General features: G+C 34.0%; 1 protein-coding gene across 1 annotated transcript in view; it reads left to right on the plus strand.

The window, feature by feature from the left end:
• The window catches only part of sip3 (septin interacting protein 3), a 306647-nt gene that overhangs the window by 199732 nt on the left and 86976 nt on the right, over positions 1 to 19939 (plus strand). The window contains exon 10 of the mRNA XM_090399016.1: positions 7693 to 7767. Coding sequence (XP_090255142.1) covers positions 7693 to 7767 — 75 coding nt within the window. The remainder of the gene's footprint in view (positions 1 to 7692; positions 7768 to 19939) is intronic.

Consider the following 19939-nt stretch of genomic DNA (forward strand, 5'->3'; position numbering starts at 1 on the left):
TTCCGGCCTTAGAAGTCATCGTTTAAGAGGACGTCCTGGTTTTCTTTTTCCTAATGGCTTGTACTTTAAGGCTTGTTTTGGTAATCTTTCTGTTTTCATTCTTTGAACGTGTTCCATCCATCTATGTTTATATTTTTTAATTTTTTCAATTACTGGTTCTTGGTTTAATTCTTTCATAATATCTTCGTTTCTTTTGTGATCAAATAGGGTATACTTTGCAGTTTTTCTCATAAACTTCATTTCTGCTGTTGTTAATCTTTGTTTATCTTTTTGTTTTATTGTCCAGATTTCGCTTCCATACATTAAGACTGGTAGGGCTAATGTATTGTATACTTTTAGCCTGGTTTGTTTTTGAACTAGGTTTGGTTTAAATATAGTTGAACTTATAGTTAAATAAAGTTGAACAAAATATTTAAATTATTTTTAAATATTTTGCAATTTTTATGTTTATATCTTTTTCATTTTCATAAGTGATCATACATCCTAGGTAGTTAAATGAATTCACCTGTTCTAAGATCTTGTTATCTAATACTATTTTAGTTCTTGCTGGATCTTGTCCTTTAAAGGCCATAGTTTTTTATTTTTCCGTTGATATTATCATACCATAATCTTTGGATATCTCATTTAGACTTAAAATAGCTTTCTGTAAGTTATCTTCAGAATTTGTAATTATTATTTGGTCGTCTGCAAAGAGGAGAGTGTTTAAGTTAACTGTAGGTGAAAGTTTAATTCCTTGATGTAAATTTTTACTCCATTTTATTATTATTTCATTTAAGTAGATATTAAAAAGTAAGTAGTTAAGATATTAAAAAGAAAGTATGTAGATGATGTAAGTAGTTGTGGTTTGCTGTAGTTTGTGAATTGAGTTGTGGAGACAGAGTTGTAGAGTAGGTGCCCACCCTCAATTAGTCTTCTTGGAGGTGTCACATAATAATAATAATATAGAGTCAGCAAACCATTTACTATGATATATTATGGTCTGGTCTTGGTTGGCCAAGTGGTTAGCATATCCTCTCTCCAGTCAAAAGGCTACGGGTTCAAATCTTGCTGTGGGCATGGATGTTTGTGATTGTCTGTGAAAATACTATTGGTGGTGGTGGGCAGTAGGTTGTATTGGTGTAGATGATATAAGTAGTTGTGGTTTGCTGTAGTTTGTGAATTGAGTTGTGGAGACAGAGTTGTAGAGTAGGTGCCCACCCTCAATTAGTCTTCTTGGAGGTGTCACATAATAATAATAATATAGAGTCAATGACCAGAAAATAAACTGGTGACCTAATTATAAATTATATGTATTTAGTTTAATCCTTTATCCAAGTGTGAGCAAAAACAAAGTTTGCACCTGAAGTATTTTCAGGACTGGGGCAACTCGTGGCAAAGGTGGACTAATTTCGCGTCACTTGCCTTAGTATCCCATAATGCAAAGCACATCTCAAAGTTCAAAACCGGTCTGGGTAGTGATCCTTTCAATAATGCATAGCATTATAGATGTCCACAAGGAGATGTGCTTTGCATTATGGGATACTAAGGCAAGTGATGTGAAGTTAGTCCACCTTTGCCACAAGTTGCCCCAGTCCTGAAGATACTTCAGGTGCAAACTTTGTTTTTGCTTACACTTGGATTAAGGATTAAACTAAATATATAATTTATAGTCTAACCAAGTGAAAAAACTTCCAACATGGTGACCTAATTGCAAAGGACTGAAGGCAGACCATAAGCTAGTAGCTTTGTATCGAAGGCCTCTGAGCCAAACCAACACATGATCAAATATACGGGAAATCTCAGAAAGGCAGTTCTCGCGATTCTCTCCAGAACTCTTCATGATTTGTCTAAAGAGTCAAGTTTGCTAGGAGATTTGCTGTGGAATGAGAATGGTGGAATCTGTATAGGTCATTGTTTATTAAATGAGCACCTAGATAATGAAGTTGACTGTTGATAACTTTTACCAGTATTTTTGAGGGATTTGGGGTTTAGGGTAATGGGATAAGAGTTTTTTTATTTTTTTAAGGCTTGCTTCCTTACCAATTATTAGATACAATATAGCTTAAATAGGTGATTTTTTTTTTTAATGTTGCTCCCACTCATGAAAGGTTTCCCCCCCGTCTATAGTCCATTTGTACTGTGAGTAAGCTCAGGAGTTTTTTCTGTTTTTTTTTTTATATTAATTTTATAATTTTTTTTTACATAATCTGGAAACTCTGCTGTAGAGACAAAACATGGAACTTTTTCAAGCTACTTCAGGCCTCCTATAAGTAAGGCAGTAGCCTCACACTAGGAGTGAAATCAGTGTTTTTCTTGATGAAATATGAAGAATACATTAGCACTTGTATAGGTAAGTTATTTTGTTGACCCTTGAACAACGCAGGGAATAAATACTGTACTGTATTTATCGTTACAGTAAGTTTACGTCATCTGTTTACAAGATTTGATGTTTAACACCAGACATCAAAAATGAAAAGATAATATGAAAATGAAGTTATTCATATTTATTTAGGTTAATGATTCATGCATTAATAACGAAGAAGCGGCAATATGATTGCGTTATAGTAGCGTAGTCCAATCAATACAATTGCTTCGCAGTAGCCTAGCCTATGCTAATGAATGAATCGTTGTCAATTTTTATTTTATGCTAATTTATTAATTTAATTAATAACAATTAATTTTATGCAGTTATATATTAATGCTTGTTTACATTTCTCTCGACTGCGAATAGCCATATACAGTTTGTGAGTGTCTGTGTGAGTAAGTTTTGATAAAAATTTAACATTTTATAATAGATTCATGTATACTTTATGGTAGTAAATGACAAAATTAGACTAGTATCTACATATATTTTATGCATTCATGACATACCTAACTTTTGTTAATTTTTTTGTTTGTCTGCAAGTTTTTCTAATTGTCTCAAATCTTCAAAAAATTTTAAAATGTAGTTATTAAAAAAAAAAAAAACATGTACAAGTGGACAAACCCATGTTCTTCAAGGGTCAACTGTATTTGTGTTTTTTGTAAATTAAAGATTTTTTGAAGACTCAATCTCTGGGTTAAATGAGTTCAAAAAGAGTAATTTAGAAGTTAGGCTATATATGAGATATTCTGAGATATGATCTCTGTACAAAGTTAATTAGCAGTTTAATTTCAGTGTTTTCATTTTATTTTAAATTTGAGTTTTAACTACTTAGAATATGTGGAGAGAGAGACACAGAGAGAAGTAAAAATATAGACACACTTTCCCCACACACATGACACAAGAAAGGTGGAATGGAAACAGAGGACAGAAGTTGCATCCACTAGTGTTTCAGCAAGACTTATTTAACCAGGAGGCAAGTTTTACATTTGATTCTTTCATACTCTGATTTGAGTTTGTTGCTTCTTTTGCAGATATTGTTGACAGAAATGTAGGCTGTGATGCAAACTTAGTTTTTTGACTTCAGCTATGTGATTTACTAACTTTTTATCTTGAATTACTTATTTTTCAGAGAACCAGGACTTATACAATAGTCATGAGTTTTGGATTGATTTTGAAGGCCCTCATTCCAGCAAAGATTAATTCAGTCACACCATATGTTACGATTAGGAAAGCAGAAACTAGTGATTACTATGGAAAATAGTAATGAGTAATATGGAAAAAGCCAAAAAACTCACAGCCTACGTTTCTTTCAACAATATCTGTAAAAGAAGCAACAAACTCAAATCAGAGTATGAAAGAGTCAAATGCGAAACTTGCCTCCTGGTTAAATAACAAGTCTCGCTGAATGTAGAAATTATGGAGATGTCATCCTATTTGGTATTGTTCAAGTGCCAGTTGGACACAGGGATAAGATTGGCTGAGCAGGTCACCCCATAGAAAAGGAAATAAGTTTATGGTCAGAGTTACCGAAAGGAGACCTGACACTGATGGTGTATTTGGATTAGAGCTGTTAAGAAAATATCCCAAAATTTGGAAGAATGATTAGGATTATGTTTAATAAATGGAATTTTTTGTGTTAGATCATTAATTCTGGCAAAGACTTCATTATTGCTTCATGGCAGTTTGATTTTCGAACATTGAAGTTGCCATAGAAGATTTTTTTTTTTTTTTTGATAGAGTATAGATCAACCTTCAGATGTAGTCACACTTTACCACTCTTCTAACACTTGTGGTGTTAGAAGAGTGGTATAATGTATGGTAAAGGCAGAAATGAAAGCAACAAAGTAAGGCAAGGAAATCTTGAGGCAGAGCAGATCCTGATGGCATGGTTGGCTGGGTGGTTTATGTGTTGGAATTCTACCATGGGAATGAATGTTGTGATTGTCTTTTGGTGGGAGATGAATTTCATTGTCCAGTGTGAGACCACCCCCCTATACTTATTTGGAGGCCTGGAATGGCTTAAAACTTCCATGTTGGTCTCTAGAAGTTTCTGGACCTCATAAAAAAATGAATAAAAAATATAAAATTAAAGTGGGGAAAAAAATCATTAACTTACCTGCAGTAAAAATGCACTGTAGATTTACAATAATCTTTTGTGGATGGAAATTGCATTAAAAAAAAAGCAGTTTGAATAGTTGAGATGGATAGCATGTCAAGGGTACCAGTTAATGTTTAAAATAACATATGAGGTTTTGATATGTGTAAATGGTTGAGTATCCATCAAAGTCATAAATGCTAACGAAGTGTTTTAGGTTTTTTGTTACATTGTTCATGTTTGTTATTTTTTTGGAATATTTTTTATGATCCATAGCATCAGTTATTTGTCTTAGTGTCTTTCATGATTAATAATGTTGGAAATATTAGAGTTGGGGAATGTATTATGAGACTCCAAGACTCATGTACATGACTCTGAGGACTCCCTTATGTGAGAGATAGATATTACTATTTTCCATAGTAATCATGTGTCTGCTTTACTCTGGATAGAGTCAGAGTAAAGCAGACACAATCTGGCAGTTGTTGGCAGTGAGATCATTTGATAGCTAGTTGGGAGGCCTCTTGATATATTATAATCAGGTTTAGTCTTATATGCTATTTAACAGCTGTGTGTAGCCTACTGTTGTACCTTCAGATGGAGGAGATAGCAGCTCTCTGCTTAAAGAAAGGAATATTATTATTATTATTATATCACACCTCCAGGGAGTCCGAAGACTCATCGATTGCAAAGGAAGAGGAATGAAAACCATAAACTACTGCTATGCAAACATAGCAGTAGCTAATTTGGGCCTTAACCAGGATATTGATATTTCTATTCACACATCACTGCTATCCTTCATGTCTTGCTATCTTGCATGTGTGCATCATATATATATATGAAAGAATGATCATTAACTCGATTAACATACATATTTTTATGAAGAATTGAATGACTAGAACCGAGATTTAAGTAAAAAGGTTTTAATATAAAAACACTACTGGTTTCGGCCTGTAACAGCTTTTGATATTATAAAAGAAAGAAAAACAACACTAAACACTGAAGGTTAAAAGACTATGAACAACATAGAGAGTCTCTATACATAATTAGCATGAAAACGCTAATTATGTTGATTAGCATCAATGTTTTCATGATGGGCCTGTCACATGGTGCCCTGCAATGCTCACCTGATTTATCAAGCATTGATTTCTTTTTGTGGAAGACCCTTAAAGCCATGGTGTATGAAACGCTTGTTGCTAATATCCGGGAAAACTCCAGGTATTTTCGAAAATGTATGGCAATCAATACGTCGTCAATGTCAGGCATGCATCACTACTAATGGTTGTAACTTTGAGCATCTGATGTGAAACCATGTTATGTATCCAACTACTATTGGACTGTTCAGTTATGCCTAATAAAGTTTTTTACAGTACTTACTGCCTTGTGTTATTTCTGTATCTTTATGTCCTTGTTAGTACCTTCCAGTGACATTTCCAGTCATGCTTTCCTATGTGAATATGGTTGATTTTGATGTTCTCTACCTCCTCTAAAAGTTTGTACGTGGAATTTTGAACCACCCTGTATATTGGTGGTGATGCAAAGTTGGTAAGAACTATAAATAGTAGAGCTAACGTAGCCTTGCAAGAGGATCTCAATAGACTGCAAGTGGGCAAACGAATAGAGCTAATGTTGCAAAGTGCACTGTCTTGAAATTTGGTAGGCAAGGTTAGAATGCGGAGCATACAATCAATGGAAAAAATTTGAAGGTGGTGGAAGAGATGAGAGATCTGTGTGTGTAATGATGGACAGAAACTTGAAGTTCATGGGTCACATTGCAAATTGTAAGAACACCACATTAGATTATGGTAATGATGAGGACCTTGACATGCAGAAGCATGTCAATGTCCTCATTATGATTTCTTTGTATAAGAGATTATGGTATCTTTGTATAAGACCTTGATCAGGTTGCCTATGGACTACTGTGCATATATTTTAATGCCTAGTTTTCATATGAATGAGAATATATTAGAGATGGTCAAGAGGTTCACCAAGAGAGTCACTTTCAGGTCTATGGAAAGTGGGATATAAACACAGATTGAGGGAATGCAACTTGCAGAACCTTGGGAATAGAAGGATAGGGGATATGATTGAGACATATAAGTCGGTGTGGGGTTGTTACCAGATTAATGTGGTGATTTTTCTTCGAGCAGAAGGGAGACAAGTGTAGAACAAGAACCCATCCCTAGAAGTTGTATAAAGAGGGTGTGAGCAAGGGAGTCAGGAGAGGATTCTTTGCATGGAAAGTGGTTGGGGAGCAGAATGCATTGTTTGAAAGCATGAATGCTGAAAGTGAAGGGTTTAAGGCATGGTTTGATGATCTTTTACATGAGAGTCTGGATCTCCTGTGGCAAGTCATTTCAGACCATGGAAATTTGATGTTAATGGTAATATATTTAAAAAAAAAATTGACCAGGTGATAAATTATTTGCTACTTAGGAGTCGGGTTTGCATTTCCTCCATCTAGGAAAAATATGCTTATAAGGTGACAGTATTTGTCTGAAGTATCTGAGGTTCTATCTGTGGAAACAAACATACTGCAGAAAGGTAGGATTGGCTTGACTGAGAGAGTATGTGTGTGTATATATATGTAAATTTTTTACCTTGGGTATATACTTTGTTTAACATAGTATATACCCAAGGTAAAAAACTTTCGACATCTAACTCTCATCCTGAGATTTTTATTTAATAAGGTCAAAGCACCTTGTGGCAACTTGTTTAGATAAAATTTATAAACTCTGCATTACTTCAACCTTGGTATTTTTTGGGTCTGACTCCCACTAACGAGACTTCAATAAAGGTCGAAACCGGTCTGGGTAGTGACCCTTACCTTTAATGCATAGCATCATACATCTCCGCAAGGGGATGTGCTTTGCATTAGGGGAAATACTAAGGAAAGTGATCTGAGCTTACTCCACCTTTACTATGAGTTGCCTCAGACCTGAATTATGTTCAGGTGCAAACTCGACTTACTTGTCTGTTTGGTTACTTGGGAAAAAGGATTAAAACCTAGCTTATAAAATTGCTTGGTATCTTTAACACACACACATATATATAATTTTTTTTTTGTACATCACCAGCCCATTAATGGCTCATTCCATATGGTTTAAAAATCAATGTATTTATATTTATTCCTTTCTATATCTCCTTTTAATTCTCACCTATTATGCATCTTATGAACCAGTGTATCCTACATCTTATGGTTAAAATGAGTGGATATTTGTTTTTATAATCAATTTCATATTTATTTATTTTTTAGGGGCAGGGTTTGCTCCAGGTCCATTTCCTCCACCATTTCCTTTTTGGTTTCCTCAGCAGCAACAGCAGCAAAATGGTATGTTACCTATTAGAAGTTCTTATTAAGTACAGGAAAACCTTGCTTAATGTGATTAATTAACCCATCAATCAATTAATGCACACCTAAAAGAAATCACATTAAGTGAATACTATAAACAATAGGAATAATTATAATTCATCCATCAGTCAGTGTAAATTTGAAAAAAAAAAAAAAAAAAAGCTATATTAGAAGATAAAATCATCAGAGTTGATAAAAATCAATCGCTTAAAATTTTATTTAATGTCTAAACATTTTATTGCGCTACTTTTCTACAAAAAAATTAAGTAAAGATGTTTGAATAGTGCTTGACTTTTTCATCTTGTCATGCAATTTGCAATAGCTGGCAACTGCTTTATCAAGATTTTGGCAGACTTCGAAGCCTTGTTCCATATCAAGATCAGCATCAAACAAAATTTCCTTAGCATGCTCAGATGTGATTGAAAACTAGCTCAAGTTCTATTACAGTTAGTTTCTTAGTCGTAACATTCTCTTCTTGTTTGCACTCCTTATCCTCTTCTTCATATGCGTGCTGTTCTTCTAGTTGAAGGAGATCATTCTCACTTAACTGTTCTGAATGGGAATCGAGCAAGTTTCTCACATCTTCGTTACCCAGGAGTTCCATATCAGGGGTTGAATATATATAATAATGTAAGATATTATATATATGATATCTTAGATACTTATAAGATATTATATATATGAATATATATATATAATACCTTATAAGTATCTAAATATAGATACTTATAAGGTATTTAAACTAAATAATATTTAAATAATATATAAACAGTATCTAAAGCAAAATGAAGGGAAAAGGGAGCAAGAGAACAGCGTTTGTGCATGCACTTGCAATGATAGCTTTGAGTCAACTACTGAGTGTTGCCGGCCACCACCTGCAATATTGCCACTACCCACTACATTGACAAGTGGCGCTGCTCGCTGCAGACTGGCAATAAAAAATTTTGCATAATGTAAAAAATCACGTTAACTGATTAATCACTCGCTTAAAGCGAGAAATGCTATCATTTCACTCAATCGCGCTGATTATCGTGCATATCAAATTTGCATTAAGCGAGGTTTTCCTGTATTATTTTTTCATCTAGATTTTGAATCTGTTTTATGGTTAGAATTTAAATTTGTTTAAAGTCCACAGTTATTTTAGAGCTAGGTGTTTTCATCGAGAGACATGTGTAGCCCTGTAGAAGTGGTGTTTGCATCTGTAGTGCTAGGCCACCCAGAGAAAGCCATTCTTAGTACACATCTAGTCGTTGGCTAGAACTTTTTGTAACACTTTCTTTGACCGTCGTATGAGTTATTCGATCTCAAGCACGTGCTAGCAAGTTTTTTTTCCTCCTGGAAAACTCCGGTTTTTCTTTCCATAAACTGAAGAAAATCGACTGCTGAACCCATACTATTCAGTCAAATAACATACTTTAATAGGTTTTGGGACCACGAGATGGTGGCACTTTTTTCTCTCTCTCTCTCTCTCTTTGCCAGGTGCTGGTTATAATTAGTGATAGTCTCAGACCAGCTATCTCCGATTAGCCACTGGTGGAGATTGAACTACTCCCTCAGTCTCCAAAACTTAGATAGGGCTAAAACAGCTTTGTCCTATAAGGAATAAAAGGAGTTCAGTGGATTTTTTTAACAGTGCTTTCATCATTGGAAATAAGGTGTGGTATTCTACTTTTAATAGCTTCACTATTAATGAGTTGCATTTCTTTGGTTTTTATTGTACAGTAGACGCTGCTTATTGTGATCACTTTGGGACAATCCCTTTTCAATAACAATAACTGGCTGATAACATTAAGCAAAGAATATAAAAAATAAATTGCATAATTTATTTCAGTTTATTGTTATGAATATTAATTTAATTTATCTTGTAAACAATATTTTAATAAGCAACAACATAAAATTTATTTTAAAAACTTATCTAGTGTTGTCTGTCATGTCTTTGAATATAGTAGTTCATGAATAAATTGCTCTTGCTCATAATACCTTTCGAAGTTTGTCACTCTATGTTGCACACTGTGACAAAGTATTCGTACAGCTTCTTGCATCTGGGTATTGGTTGGAGGAGCTTCTAAAATTTGTTCTTCTATACTTGTATTAGGTTCACTTTCTTCTATTAGTTTAAAGTTCTCATCAGAAGCTGCTTCACATATTTCTGACATTAACATTATAGGCACTGCTTCAACGTTGTTATCAATATCCAACCAATTTTCAAATTCTTCTTTTGACATACCTTCTGGGGTTTTATCAAACATTTCATTTGTAAGATATTCGAATTCTTTGGAAGAAGGAGTTTCAGAGTTTGTCTTAAAAAATCCACCTTTTTTGGAAGCAGTTTTCAATAGTCTTCTTTGAGACTTGTTTCCAAGACATTGCTACCAAATGCAATGCATCAAGAGGGGAAATCTTTTTTGCAGTTGCACTTGAGCCACTAGAACAGTAGTCAACAAGAAACTTTTGAGACCTTTAAAACATCGAGGATTTTTACTTTAATCACTAGGAGCTCTCATTTCTCACCTTTTCTATTAACACAAAGAAATATATATATATTTTTTAAAATCCTTTAGTACTTTAATTTTTAAACATAAGTATGCTCAGGCATTGCATGAAAATAGAATCCTGTTTTGTCTGCATTGTAAATATCATCAGGAGAATATTCAGCAATAATTTTTGGCCATGCATCAGCTGATAAAATATCAGCACTTTTTTCTTCACCATGAATACATTTGTACACAATATTCTCTGTCTTTTTTCACCTGTTAAACCATTCATCAGTTGCTGTGAAATTTTCTTTGCCATTGTTTTTGCAAGTTCTCCTGCTTTTTGACACATCAAAGGCCCATTAATCGAAGCATTCTCTTCATGAACATTACTAAACCAAATTTTTAATGCCGATTCAATTTGAGTATCCTTACCAGATCGGGCTCTCTTCCGATCCATCTTCTCATTAGTAAGAGCTGAAGTTTCAATGTTTGATCTGTTTTTTAAGAGCTTACACAAAAGTAGTTGTGAAATTTTTAAATGTACAGGCACGACACACTGACTCATTTTGGGCAACTTATCATAGCACCCCAAAATTCTTTGTTTTTCTTGAAAAGATAAATCTTTGTTTTTTACTTGCTTCTGCCATAATGCTAAGGGCTGTTTTAATGAGCACTTAAAGTTAAATCCACTTACTGAAAGAGTGCATGAAAATAAATTTGGAAAAATTACAATTAGACTGTATATATATATCCCCCTGCATTTGTTCAGAAGATTTAAGATTTACATAAGATTAAGATTAAAAAAAGATTAAGATTACCCACTTGCATTTGCCTAGAAGATATAATAAGATTTACGGAATAAAGAATACGATTAAAGGAATATTAGCAAAAAAAGTCAGATTTTGACAAATGTTCTTTGTCAAATTTTCTCCTGCTTAACCCTTATTTCTTAGAATTCTGAGACATAAAAGGCTGAACATTCAAGGATTTTGATAACAATAATTGGAACTTTGATTATAATAGAAGGATTATTTTAAATTCATTTTAAATGGTGGGCTTTGGGACTGACTGATTTTGATAACAATGGCCTATTGATAATATTATCTGTGATCACAATAAGCGGATTCTACTGTATAACATTCCATTAGCCCGATATTTAAATTTTAAATACAGCATAAAAAATATGTAGTAAAGAAGTGCAAAACAATGTGAGCAATGTTCTTTCAGCAGTACTGCACAGTTACTTTTATTCATTAAATTTGATTATCCACATTACTTCCCATACACAGCATCATAAGTTTCATATTCTACCACTGCAAAAAAGCCCTGTGTTCAGCAATCTTAGTTGGCTGCTTGTTACATTCCAGGTGAATTGCACTTTGTTTATACCAGTATCATTTTTTGAAAGCTTGTTTTAAAAATTTCACACAAGGGAAAATGAAATTATATTGCATTTTATTTTACACTCTTAATTATTCTAGTATAGTCAACTTGCATCAGATACATCTTACTACACTGTTACTGGTAAAAGATGTTATAAAGATTCATAATTGTAAATTCATTAGTTCATTTCTGATTAGTGCAATAATGACTTTAAACCTAATTCTTTTAGAATTCAGGAAGTAGCTAATTGAACTTCAAATAAAAGAAATATATGCAGGAATACCTTGTATAACGCGGTTAATTGGTTCCAAGAGGTATCCGCGCTATGTAAAACCGCGTTGTTCGAGGTCTATTTATAAAGGTTTTCAATTTAATTTGTTTACTACAAAAATTTAGGATAATAAGAATGTTTAAAAATGAAAAATAAATGTTATTTTTATTAACTAAATAACAAATAAAATCCTTTTAAACTGATATAAAAATAGAAAACAAAACAAATATTGCTTCAGTTTTAGCATGCAGTAATTTACTTTTTACTAAAGTAGTCTTTTAGTGTTTGTTGAACCATCCTTGTCTTCTTTGTCTCTTCAAGTACTAGATCTCTGTAGCATTTGATGGCATTATCGAGACTTTGTCTTACTTTGATGCTTCTTTCCAAATTCGGGTCGGCATTTATGAGAAAGTCGGAAGCTTCGTCGATTTTTCGCACAAAAGTTGAAAGGTCAGCAAAGGAAAATTCTTCAACCATGACATGAGTGGGCATGATGTCGTGGTTCATCTTTGTCTTCTTCTGCTTCTTAGGCTTGTTGTTGTTCAAACTCCAAAAGGGTTTCATCATCCAGATCATTTGAATGAGAATCAATACGTTCGTTCACATTGTTACAATCTAAACTTGTAAAACCAAGATCTTTGCCCATCTGCACAATTTCTGTTGAGATTTCCTCTTTCTGTGTTGCAAAGGTAACAAAGTCCTTTAAACAATGCGGCAAGATATTATGCCATACGGCTCTCATGTTGCTTTGAGTCACCTCTTGCCAAGATTCATAAATATTTTGAATGGCATCTTTTATGTTAAATTTCTTCCAAAATTCAATCAAAGTCCAAGAATCTTCTTCTGCTGCAGCTTTAATAGCTTGAGAAAAAGTTCGTCTGAAGTAGTTAGCCTTGAAAGGGGAGATAACGCTTTGATCCATCGGCTGCAGAATTGATGTTGTGTTTGGAGGGAAAAAATGAATCTTGACATTTTTATCTAAGTCAGTCAATAGAGTTGGATGGCCTGGCGCATTGTCTAATAAAAGCAAAATTTTGAAAGGAATATCATTCTTTTTATAATAGCTTTTAACTTCAGGACAAAAACAAGTTTTAAACCAGTCTTCGAAAAAAATTGAACGAGTCTCCCAAGGTTTTTTATTTGAACACCAATGAACAGGTAAATTGTTTTTTGTAAAGCCCTCAAGAGCTTTTGGGTTTTCCGCAGTGTACACTAACAGTGCTTCAATTTTAAATCACCTGATGGATTACCTTCTAGTAAAAGTGTCAATCGGTCTTTTGACACTTTATACCCAGCTTGTGTTTTTTCCTTCTCTGCTAGAAATGTGCGCGATGGCATTCTTTTCCAGAACAAGCCAGTCTCGTCAGCATTAAAAATTTGATCATCTGTGTAGTCTTCTTTGTCAATAAGCTCCTTCAATTCATTGAAAAATAATTCTGCAGTTTTAGTGTCAGCACTTGCGCTTTCATCTTGGATTCTTACGTTATGGAGTCCCATACGCTTTTTGAAATTATAGAACCACCTGTGACTTGCTATAATAGTTTCACTGGTTGTACCACCTTCATTTTCGCTTTCATTTTCTTTTATTTTGTCATATAGACTTGTTGTTTTTGCCTGGATTATCATTTGACTCAAAGGAATTTTTTTCTGGTTACAATCTTCAATCCAGATCATTAGAAGGCATTCCATATTTTCTATTGTAGAAGATAGAGTTCTTGTGATCACTTTTGACATATAAGAAGCGGTTCTCATTCCATGTTGTTTAATCTTTTCTTTGCTCTGAATAATTGTTCGTACAGATGACTCATTCATTGAATTCTCACGTGCTATTTTTGCAAACAAAGAGCCATTCTCGTGACATTTTATAATTTCAAGTTTCTTCTCTAATATGAAGCACTTGTGTTTTTTTTGTTACTCCAACAGTGTCTTCTTCGTTTTGTCTTTTTTTACTCATACTTAAATAATAAAAAAATATTAAATACTAATATTAACTTAAATAATGAAATGCCGCGGGGAAAGAACGTGTCTACGTGAGAGCCAGTCGAATAACTACTGCATAAACGTGGCTCTTGATTGTCACTTGCAGCGCCTGGGAGTCACCGGTCAGTGTTGACAATGTTAGTGTAATAATGATAAGTGTAATAATAAAAACTGCGTTAGCCCAAAACTCGCGTTGTTCAAAACTGCGCTATACAAGGTATTCCTGTATTTGATAAGACTAAACAAACAAAAATTATATACATGATAAACATTCAAATTAACAAATAAAACTCATTCCAATCCATATTTTCATGACCCCCTATATTTGTTGACAGAAGATTAATTTTTTACTGATTCATATTATTAAATGAACTGCTTAACAAATTAATGAATATTGTTAACATATAAGTCATTCTACCAGACTTATTTCTCATAGCAGAATCTACAGAAAATAATTGATCTTTAGATTCATGAGGCCTTTCTCAAAATAGTTTTTTTTAACCTCCATAAAATTAGTTTTATCTTCATTTGCCATTGTATATTTTTTTCCATGTTCTGTCACACTGAGCATGAATATTGTCTTACCTTAGGAAATTTCAGATTTGAAAATATAAACTATTTAAATGAATGACTATTTAACTTCATTTATTTCATTTATATAACTTCGTTTATCACTTCATTTATCATTAATGTTCTTAAGACTGGAGGACCTTTCCATTTGTTTTTTGAACGTTGAATTAGAATACTTATTGGGTATCTCCATATTCCTTTTAAACTGACTACCTTTTTTTTACAGGCTGGACCCTAAACAGTTCGGCCTGACCTAGCCACTCTTGTTCTTATGATTTTTGAGGAAAGTTGAGGAATGATAGTGACTAATTCATCCAAGCAATGTCTATGACAGTATCTATAGAACAGGAATAAAGTGGAAACTGAATGTCTATAGGAGAAGGGTTGAATTGGATCTGTGAGAGAGGGATCAACCAGATTGCCCTCTTCTGGATAGCTTTGAGTAATCTTAGGATTTTAGTGTACCACCTGAAATATATAAGCAAGATTCCATGGTTGGGTGAATATAGGATTTCTGTGGTCAGCTGCTGTAAGGGTGTGAAATAGTGTCTTGAGCAGAAAAGTACAGTTTTTTTTTGCTGACTGCAGAAGCTATGGTTGACATGTTTTTTTTTGCTAGGAAGGGTTGTAGGTATAGGTCAGTCCAAGAAGAGAAATCTGACCATTGGATATCAGGATCTTATTGAAAGTTAGAGGAAGGAATGTGTGCTCTTTCTTATGAGGGATCGGACAGGACTGAGTTTTAGTGGCATTTAGATTCATGAGGCCTTCTCAAAATATAGTTTTTTTTAACTTCCATAAAAGTCTACAAGGTTGTCCTTGTCCCATTGAAATATGGCTAGTAAATCAGATGTTGAAAGTTTTTTCACTTGGTTATACTTTAAATTATAGATGTCAAGAAATTATATTCTTGCTTTAATCCTTTATTCAAGTGTAAACAGTGTTTGTGCATAAGATATGCATGACTGGTCTGCTTGTATATAGAAGCTAATGACTTCATATCAGTTGCTTTAGTATCCTGCAATACAAAGCATACCCCCCCCCCCCCTTCTGGATGTGAATAATGCTATGCATTATGGGAAGGGCTACTAGCTAGGTTGCTTTTGTGAGGTGAAAAAAAATAAAGGGGTGTTCATCATAGCCCTAGAGCAGTTAGTATAGAGGTACAAGAGAGCCTGGTAGTATTAGGAGAAAGAAAAAGACAGATAGATAGTATGAGAAATAGAGAAAAAAGGCCTGAGCTCTTTTATATCATCATATAGCCAAAGGCTGTTGTTTTTTCTTTTTTTACCAGTCTCATGCAGATGAACAACCAAAAGACCAATTAAAACTAAAGCCAAAGATGATACTCAGATTAGCCTTATCTGAGTAAGGCTTGAGTTGGCCTTCTCTGCTTGGGATTGCTCTCCAGTTATCTCTGAAGTTGACCACATTGAACTAGAGGATGTAACCATTTAGGAAAACTCTCATATTAAAAGTAAACAGTTTTACCCCCTCCCCCCTGGTGAATATTGCATAATGTGGGTGGTCTACACCACCTAGCCAAAAATTTGATATTTCCTAGAATGCCTTTTTTCTAAATACAAAAATCATCTGACTGACACAATAAAAATTTCCACAATACAATATTGTAAAGCACTTGTATTCATATTGCTGGTTTTCAAATCCGTGTTTTGTCCTAATTTTCATAAATGGTATTTTAATTCATTAATTATAAAAATCAAAATCTTTTCCCATTGCTGACAGGTGTGTGTGTGTGTGGGGGGGGTATTGGAAAAAAAAACGTGTTCTGTTGTATGTAATAGAATGCCCAACACATTACATCATCTGTTCCAAATATGCAGGGCAAGGGGGCAGCTGCAGAATGTACGTTCTACTGTTTCCAATCAGTAACAGTTGTCACAGATTGGATCTCCGATGTTAAAGTACTTCCACTCCATTTGATGGTATTGACTGGAAGGTGACCATATGCAATTCTCCAAGCAAAATCCCTCCTAAAGGAGAGATTTTGCTTGGAGAATTGCAAGGATAACTTAATGGAAAAATGATTCCATTAAGATATCCTTGGAACTTCAGTAACCAGAGATGGAAGTATGTGCTAAAAGAGGTTAAAGATTTCTTTATGCCAAATTTCACTTTTATTAATGGAAAGAATGTCAATGCCAGAATGTTGTAGAAATATTAGAGTTAAGCACAGAATGTTGTAGTATTCAAGAACAGCTTATCTTTTGGACCTTTATAATCATTTACCTGAATAGGGAAAGATGAACCCCAGGTAGTACTGGAGAAAGTCTGCAACATCCTATGGAGTTTTCAAGCTAATGCTTAAATAGCAGAATTTTAAGACTGGAAGCCTAAAGCCTCTATGCTTCTTTGATAATTGCAGAAATTCCTTTTTAACATCTTGGTATTGGCTGGATCAAAAAAGTTGCACAAGTTTACTATATAATTGTTTTATTCAGCTTCTCTAATGTCTGTAATATTTATTATATACAACAGAGCAGAGAAGATTATGGTTTTAAATAGTATGGCTTTAGAAGAAAAGGAAAGCAGCCCAATTTTCCACTTTTCAAAATACCAAAAAAGGTTTATATGTATTCATTATCCCTACTACATCGTTGACATATGTTAATACTTTATTTTCCTTCATAGTAGAGGGAACTATTATCCCTCACATAGCACATGTATTGTCGCCTTCCTGCAAGGAAGGTTCAAGAACCGATGCAAAGAGTAATGGACTAAGAGAACAACCTTGCTTGACTCCTTTTTGAATTTTGACTGTGTTTGATCCCATTAACTAGGAAACAGGTAGTTGAATTGGCATGGCCTCCTTTAATAATGGATATCAGCTTTTTATCCACAGCAATTTGCTGAAGAATGTGGAACAGAAAGCGAGGGATGCTGACCTTATCAGATGCTTGAGTAAGGTCTGCTGATAGCAGACCTTCAAGCAGACCTTACACTGCCATTGGTGCTTTTTCATATTAACTAGGCAGAGTTGAACATTTAGTAGAATCAGATTTTCTACTGCTTGGCATGGAACTCCATACAGCTGTGTGTTTTTAATTATGTATCTCATTCCTGCTTTGAGCGTGTTATTGATAATGCATAAAAATATTTTGTAGTCTCTGTTAGAGAAATAGGTCTCCAGCTGCTGATTAAGGTATGATCTCTATTAGGTTTTGGAATGAGGATGCTATAGCTTGCTACAAATTCACTTGCTTTGCATCCTATATAGAGAAAAGAATTACAGTATAACTAGAATGGGAAGAATAAAATCCCAGGCTTCGTGATAAAGCTATATCCCTAGACCAGGGTTTCTCAAACTTTTTCTACGACGGAACACTTCACAAATTCTGAAATGTTCACAGAACACCTTGGTTATTTTGTAATGTATTAATTAATAATTAATTGGTAATTTAGCTTATTTTATTGTTAATTAATAATTGATAATTAATTATTGATTGATAATTAATTATTGATTGATAATTAATTATTAATTAATAATTAATTAAACATCAATTAAACCACCATTAAATTAATTTGTGCTGATTTTCATTGACATATCCCATTCTGATCACCAAAAATGTATAATATTAATATAAGTACTTACGAGTGAATGCAGACTTTTTCTCCTGTGTGCTGGTTTTGTAGGTTAGGTAAATATAAATAAAATAAATGAGTAAATCTAAGCGTTAAGAAAAAAACAATGATTTATTGTCAAATGTTAATTAGCAAAAACAAAACACATAAAATAGTAAAAAGTATATTGAAAATTAAGATCTTAATGACTCCGATGTTTTTGGGTCTTTGAATTACAAATTCTTTTGCTATCAGGCACAATATTAGAAAGTTGAATTCTCATATTTGGTGTAGCGTCGAATCTGTTCCTGGATTTTGAATTGGTTGCAGCATAATATGAAAATCCTGCCTCACATAAATATGTAGTTGTAAAAGGAAGTAAAACAAGAATAGCTAGTTTTGACACGCTTGTCCAAAAATCATTTATTGGCAGTTCCTTGTATTTTTGTTTTAAATCAGTCACTAATTAAGTCGATTAGATTTTCATAGTCACTTGCGCTGAAGCCTGCTGGCTTAGCTGTCACTGTAAATGGATTCAGAACCCAGGAATGTCCTCACTGGATTTTGGAAAATATTGCAAAAGGGTTGATTACAAGTCATGCAAGTGTTCTAAAATTACGTTAGATATTTCTTCATTTACTTTTGAATTTATTTCAGTCAAAAATTCATGCAAGGTGGGAAAACGATCAAAATTATTCTGTTCAACTGTAGAAATCCAGAATTGCAACTTCCTATCAAAAGATGCAATTTTATCTCTTCTATTAAAAATTGTAATATTCTTTCCTTGTAATGATAAGTTAATTTCATTGTACTTTGTAAAAATATCTGCCAGATACGCAATACTCATCAACCATGAAGAATTTCTTAATAATTCAATAAAATTTTGTTCTAAATTACAGGGTGTTCGGGATAAATTTGACAGTTTCGTAAGGAAAAAGAAAATCTTCTTTGTATCTATTAAATTTAACGAATTGACAAAAAAACATTACAGGCAGAGTTAATTACAATACTATCAACAAGATTTACTCAAAATAACCACCATTAGCATCGATCACAGCTTCAATTCTGCTTCGGAACCTCGAACAAGCTGATGCTACAGTCTCCCTGGGAAGGGCCGCAAAAACTGTTTTAATTTTATCCATTAACTGGGCTTTTGTATTACTGGAAGTGCGATTGGTGTCTTTTTCAACTGCGCCCCATACAAAATAATCCATGGGGTTAAGGTCTGGGGAGTTTGGAGGCCAAACATTTGGACTGGTGAAGTCGTAGAAATTTTCAGACAACCATTTTTGACTTTTCCCAGAGGTGTGGCAAGGGGCCGAATCCTGCTGCCATACATACGGCCTACCATTGGCTACCCTTGTTATCCAGGGCTTGACTACAGTTAGCAACTCCACGAACAAAGCCCGAATTCCAATGCCAGGGTTCTTCAACACCTGTTCCTGCAGATTTGCGAGGAATTCTGCTGTACGAACGCAATCAGATCGTCTGCTAGGGATCTTTCTTCTTGCTACATCCTCGTAGTCACCATTGCAAGTCTCTAGTTCATGCCTGATTGTTTTTACTGTATTCAGGGAGCATTGGGCAGCAGTCGTAATATCCTTATTTTGATGGCGGGCACGAATCATCATGATACAAGTTATTCTCTTCCATGATTCAGGTGGGTTCCAGCTATCCATCCTTTCTGACATCTTGTATATGAATGAAGAAGGGTCCAAACTTTTAAATGAAGAGAAGTGTGTGTTAATACATGTAACTTACGGAAAAATATAATTAATTATAAATATGTCAAATTTATCCCGAACACCCTGTATGTGACATCAAGAAGACCATTAACTCACTACGAAGTTCAAAAAGCCTCAATAATGCTTTTCCTCTGGATAGCCAT

This window comes from Typopeltis vanoorti, chromosome 1, assembly GCF_054136105.1.
Source record: "Typopeltis vanoorti isolate ZY-2024b chromosome 1, IOZ_Tvanoo_1.0, whole genome shotgun sequence".
Taxonomy (NCBI): domain Eukaryota; kingdom Metazoa; phylum Arthropoda; class Arachnida; order Uropygi; family Thelyphonidae; genus Typopeltis; species Typopeltis vanoorti.